The sequence below is a fragment of the Sceloporus undulatus genome, chromosome 1 (assembly GCF_019175285.1).
Source record: "Sceloporus undulatus isolate JIND9_A2432 ecotype Alabama chromosome 1, SceUnd_v1.1, whole genome shotgun sequence".
NCBI lineage: Eukaryota > Metazoa > Chordata > Lepidosauria > Squamata > Phrynosomatidae > Sceloporus > Sceloporus undulatus.
The window spans coordinates 125,195,447-125,202,177 of NC_056522.1; the positions used below are offsets into that span (position 1 = coordinate 125,195,447).

Consider the following 6,731-nt stretch of genomic DNA (forward strand, 5'->3'; position numbering starts at 1 on the left):
ATGTAACAAATCTAAGCAGCACCTTCACCACATTTCTAGAAGTTCTAAAGCATTCTCTTTTCTATTTAGCATAGCATTATAAACCAAACAGTTTATGAAACTCATTTTAAAAAGAAGCTACTATCCTTTCCTATCCAATATTCCCATTTATTTCCTTTAACTTGAACATCAAATTGAAAAAAGCCAATGGAGTTTTCAGAACTCCCCAGTTATTCCCATTCTTTCTTAAACAAATAAAACTCCAGAGAGAGATCAGCAGAGTAAATTTATTTTGCTGCAATTTTCAGTACATAATTAAGGTAATTTGACAAACTACTTGAAATGGTTTAGGAGGAAATAAAGCCAGAGATAAAAAGATATAATTAAAGAATATTAGTAGAATGGAATGGAAAGTTCATGACATTTGGGTTGTTTTCTGAAGGACAACAGAGGTGCAGATCTTGGTCCTATAACTTGGGCTGCATAGACACTGCAGAAATAATCTAGTCTGGCACTGCTTTAACTGCCACGGCTAAATTGTTGTGGCACCAGAGCTCTGTCAGAGAAAGCTAAATGTCCCACAAAACTAGTTTCTAGAATTCCAGAGCACTAAGCCATGGCAGTAAAAGTGGTGTCAAACTAGATTATTTCTGCAATGTGGATGCAGCCTTGGACTGCTACATCTTGAAACTTAGCCTAGGTTCACACTAGCATTTTCATCATCAAATGGCTGTAACCAGAATGTGATGGCTTTTAAATGCAAAACAACCATCACAGTCCAAACACTACAAGGACATTTCTATATCATATTAAATACCCTCAAAACAAAATGTGTCACACATTCAGGTTTAATCAAATGATGTACATGCATTTGTCAGTCAATTTTCCTTTTGTTTTTTTAAACAGCACATAGATCATGAATACAAAAATAGCAGGAAACATTTCCTAATTCCAATTTATACAAGATTAGCTCCCCTTGAGTAAAACACATTTGCTATTCATTTTCATGCTAAAACATCAAGTAGGATTATATGAAAGATATGAGATGCTATAGTCAACAATTCAACTAACTCAGTGTTAGTAATGTTAATATGGCATCCCATTTAAGTACTTCTTGTTTTATTTGTTGACCCACATCTTAGCTTGTTTTTCTTCATAGGCGGAGGAAAATGAACACTTTTTTCCAATTATAATTTTTGCACACCTCTATAAATCTTAGAGCACACACCCCATTTTTGAAAATTCTTACTGATAAATTACAACGGAAAAAGGAAATTAAACTACAGCTGTATACATGTTACCTTTCTCTTTTTACCTGTGGCACTTATCAATTTGACGGGGTGTTTGGTTCAAGTGTGGATGGTTTCTTACAAAGAGAGTGAGTGGCAGAGGTCAGCTAAAACCATTCTACAGACTGAAGCAAGTGGTTCAAGTTCTGCTCAAAAAATAGTCTGAGAAGACACAGAAGATATATAGAAAATGTATAGAAATGAGCATAAAAGAACTAGGAGTGCATCTCTCCCTTAATAGGGAATTGAGAGAAACATAGCTGTATCCAGCATACACAGAAAAATAGTTCATCAGTCCCCCCCCGCTCTGATTATTTTTGTCCCTTTCCTTAAACAACACCATACAAATGGCTATTATATCCAAGAGAGGTAACTGATAACAAGCCAAATGAATTCACTACTTCAATTGAATGTGATTCAAAGCTATCATCAAAAGTTCTCAACCAGCCAAAGTCAGAAACAATCTGGGGGCAAACCAGGGTCCTAGACATTAGTAGTTGCTATTCAAGCTGTGTGACTGGAGCAGCAGTGGGAGGAAAGGTGACTTAACTCTGACGGCCACTTTTGCAATTGATGTTGTCCTCCATGCTGCACTCTAACCCAAATAAAGTAAAATATGAAGGTGGCGTATCCTTTTCCAGCTGGGAGAAAAACTGTTTGTGGTGGGCAAATGTTCTGGGAAACATGACTTGTAAAGAGGAGGTTGTGCAACCTTTCCCATCTACTGTTGCTCCAATTTTCTTTCCCTTCATCTACATTTCACTGTTGAAATAAAACACACAAAGTCAAAAAACCTTCTGTAATTTTGGTCCAAAGTCCCACTTAAAACCAGTCAAAAAGCCAAGTTGATCAAGGACACCTTTAGCTGGACTTCACCAGTTTTGACTACGGAGCTTATCTCATTAACAAATAAGCCATCTTACCTCTTCCAGCTTGAATTCAGGATCTAGGATGCCCTCAGATGTTATCATACCTAAATCGCCACCTATCTACCCGGGATGCATCCCGAGTCGATGCCTCGCTCAGCCAGCACTTTTTTGAAGTTGGGGAGTTTCTGACATCAAAAATTGGCCAGCTGAGTGAGGCTTTGAACCGGGATGCATCCGGGCGGTGGCCTCCCGGCTAGATAGGTAACTATTTAGGTATGATAACATCCGGGGATATCCCAGATCGGGAATTCAAGCCAGAAGAGGTAAGTCGGCTTATTTGTTAATGAGATAAGCTCCCATATTAGCTGTAACCAAATGTGATAACAAATAAAACACAGGGAAAAATGTACTTCCCGGATGCTTTTGTGAGTCCCAGGGATCGGTCTCAGAACGGAACAGAAGGGGCTGGGAATGAGTGAGGGATGCATTTTATCGCACATACAAGTCCCTCACTCCTTCCGTTCCATTCCCCATCTGTTCCCCATCTGTTCCAGAGGAGATTTTTGAGAACTGTTCAAAACAGTTCTCGAAAATCTCCTCCTCTCTGAAACAGACTGGGAATGGAAGGGCAGGGAACAGAATGAATGAAGGACTCTGTGTGCAGTAAAATGCATCCCCCACTCATTCCATTCCATTCCTGGCTCCTTTGGGACCATCCTCGTTGCATCCCAGGAGTCCTGTGCAATAAAGTCCCAGGATTCATCCTCTCCCAGCTCATTGCTCAGCTGTCCAGTAGACTGAGGAGAGCAGGATCACAACAGAGAGGGTGGCACAGTGGAAAGAGCATCCTTATTCACCATCTTCCTAATTAATTTACTCTCTCCTGATGGACTAAGCTGATGTGATGACCTGCCTGGTCACAACCAAACTCTCCCCAGGACACAGAACAGCTGTTCTTTAGCTGTTTGGTGGATGCAGTGTAGATGGGGAAGATGACACATCAGTCAAGTTATGCCTGTGTGCCAGTCTCCCTCTCCCCAGTTGATGGGCCCTAGAAAAAAATCCTACAGTGCCAGTCAGCTGAGGAGGGGAGATTGTGATGGAATTTCAGTGCAGAAAGAGAGGCAAGGTTTAAGGCAGGGTGTTTGTGCACAGGGAAAGGGTAAGTATGGGAAGCGTGGGGAGGGGGTTCCAAGACTAGCCAAACCCTCTGTTCATTCTTACATGTCCCCAACTCACCTCCCATTGCTGCACTGGGGCAAAAAGGTTGCCTGGTCCTGTACCTTGGGCTCAGTTCAACATTATTCAACAAGATTTCTAATTTACTAATTTATGTTTTATTTCACCTTAATTTAACCCAACAAAAAATCCCTGAATTAAACCTTACATAGACAAAAGAGACAAGACTCCTCTTGTTGGATGTGTATGTCCAAAACCCACTTGAACTTGGATCTCGAAAAATGATCCAAGAGAAGTTCCATTCACACTATTCTGTGGGATGCCAACCTAATCAGCTTTATATTTCATCCACATGGCTTCTTTTTGAGGGCCAAAATGCCATTCCTGGGGATCATGGTACCTCTGGAATGCCTTGCAGTGTAGCATTGGAAACTAAGGCTCAAGGAAGTGGAAAACAGCAGAAATCAAAGCTTTTCTCCTCGAGTGAGAAGAACTATTTTCTCCTCGAGGAAGAAGTTTTTAGATACAAGCACTGGTTCTCAATGTTTTATCAAATCTCCATATGCAACCTCTGATGGATTTTGACAGTAGACACAACCAATAAACAGCTGGAGCAGAAACAGACTAAACTGAACCCAAATGCTACATCAACCACCTGCTTGTTGGTCTGAGTGCAGGTGGATGTGGGAAGCCATTTCAACAGTGTGAGGATGGGAATGGAAGACCATCTTCACGAGCCCAAAAGATGTTCAGATTTCAATGGGGGTTATAAAAATGTTAAATTTTTACATCCTCCCACCCTGGCTGAACCTTAGAAGGCACAGAGACACTTTTTTCTTACACTTGCTACAATATGGATATTATTTCTGCCCACTGGCATGCTGTGACAGAAGATGATGATAACTCTGTATCTGAAAAGTACATTTGAAGATTTAAAAATTAGAAACCACAAGTGTAATTAGTTTTTTTAAAATATATAATAAAGGAATGAAATCTTCCCCAAGTGTGGTCTGTATTTAGGGCTTTAAAAAAAACCTGCAGACAATGTTGCTTTATTTCCATAAATCTCCTAACACTGAGATAAAACCAAGGCTTAGTCTGCTGATATGAACAAGCAATAGGGGCTATCCAGCAATATCTAAAAGGTAACTTAAATCTGTATGAAACCAGTAATTGTTATACATTAAAATTTTAATTGCCATCAAGGATAGCATGGTCAAAAAAGAGGAACCTACAAAGTCTGAAATTGGAAGATTAGCTAAAAATAATCTGCAAGATTAGAAGAAATGGTTTATTACTTTTACACTATGAAGTCAAATTATTTGAAGCAGAACATCATGTCTGGAAATGCCAATGCTGTGCCACTCATCAAGAATCTGAAAAAAGTCTGAGAAAAGCTACAGAATCCATGTGCATTTCATGAAAGTACAAAGGAAGTACAAGATTCAGATTAGTATAGTCCAATCAGGTTTTTGTTCTCTTGAAAAATGGAAGCCATTTCCCTTATCCTCTAAGTGGATCTAGTGATATATTTTAGGTAACATTTGTGAAGTAACATTTGAAAGACTGTGAAAGGATTTCTAAGAAACTTATGACAGAAAAATAAAAACAAAATCACTTGAAGGAATTCATGTTGTAAAAAATAAAGTTGTTTAAAAAAGGAAAAACACACAAATTCAACTACTTAAATATGCACCAAAATGTTTCAGTGTTTCCATTATTATTAATGTACTTCATACAGAATTGTTCTGCTTTCAACAAGTGAAATCCTGCAATTCACCCAAGACATGTCCTCAAATATTTTTTTTTCATAATTGAATGTATATAGATATCAAACATTTCAGACTCTGCACATGTACTCCTTTGTCTCATAAAAGTTTGCTTTAACTTCTAAACAAAAGAAGTTAACATTAAGGCCTCACAATTCCAGTTAGAAGGTGCAATGTTGCCTTCATATTACACCTACTAGCCTCAACCCGGTGCCTTCCAGATGTATTGGATAGCAACGCCACTGGTCTGCTTATGGGGGCTGACAGAAGCTGTAGCCACAAATATCTGGAAAGCTCCATGGTGAGGAACACTGTACTATGTTATCCTGAAGAAACTAACGTTCTGAGTATTACAAAGGAGGTACTCTATAGGCAGAAAAGAAAATGAAGCTCATTGTAGCTATGTACTTAGATCTTCATAATACATTATCCTACATTACAGCATTAGTGTCATGAGAAATGCTATATGAAAAAGAGTCAATGTATGAACAAAAGCAAACAACATACTTCACTGAAACAAATGCTTAGATCCAAGGAACTAATGAATTCACTACACAAACATCAGAAGTACAAATTAAAACCGCCACATTAATAAAATCTGTTTATATTAAATATATCTATATGATTATAGAATGCATAAGAGTCCTCTGTTACTCAGAGGCACTATTTCCCTTTATTGTTAAGGTGGGAGAAGGTTTCAAAACACCAAATGTGAATGTGCAAAGTGACTATTTATTTCAACAGGTTCTGCAACATAGCAGTTGCATAAGTAGGCCGTGCTTGTTTGCTCTCAATTGCATTTTGAAGATACTGGATTCCCCCACAGCGCTCCCAAATCTCTTCAAACTGTCTCGGCAAAATTTCAGCACCACGCTTACGAGTCAAGCCAGTCTCTTCAAGATTCAGCTCACACATCTCCATATCATCTTTGCCTGTAATTCAGAAAAGGCTGTATTTCATATAGTGCACTTTGGGTTTCTAATTTCTGCTATACTGGACTAAACCAACAGCTATTTTAGCTAAGAACACATTTTGCTTACAACATATCCCTAAAGGATTGGGAATGGAGTCACAGTGAAAATAGGCATCACTTCCATCTTAAGCATATTGTCTCAGCACCAAAAGAAATGTGTGTGTGTGTGTACATAGAAATAGCTTTTTGAGGCAGCAGCTCACCTCACCACCCAAAATGCTGTATTTAGATTTCCAAGAACCTTTAAGGACTCATCTGTGATGCAAAGCAAAATGCTAAGTGATAGAAACTCCAAACAATGGGTTGCTGACATTGTTTTGAATATGGAATGGGTATTCCTAACAGAACCTGGGGTGGGGAATGGGAGATTGTTGGGCTGACTTCCATTATCTCTCACCACTAGTGAGAGTTGACTAGATATGACAGGAGTTGTAGTCGAACAGTGTCTGAGGTCCATGTTTCCCACCCATTTACAGCTATCCTAGCTTTACAGAGAAAAGCAAGACATCTATATTTAAAATAAGATTCAGTGTCTTACATATACAGTCAGCCCTCCATATCCATGGATTCTTTAACCATGGATTCAAGCATCAATGGTTTGAAAATATTCAACATATATATATATATATATATATATATATATATATATATATATATATATATATATATATAT

General features: G+C 38.5%; 1 protein-coding gene across 6 annotated transcripts in view; it reads right to left on the bottom strand.

The window, feature by feature from the left end:
• Positions 1-250: 250 nt before the first annotated feature.
• The window catches only part of MYO6 (myosin VI), a 125,990-nt gene continuing 119,509 nt past the window's right edge, over positions 251-6,731 (bottom strand). For all 6 annotated transcript variants that reach the window (XM_042439856.1, XM_042439850.1, XM_042439835.1 and 3 more), the window contains one exon: positions 251-6,017. In XM_042439856.1, coding sequence (XP_042295790.1) covers positions 5,818-6,017 — 200 coding nt within the window. In that variant the 3' untranslated portion in view covers positions 251-5,817. The remainder of the gene's footprint in view (positions 6,018-6,731) is intronic.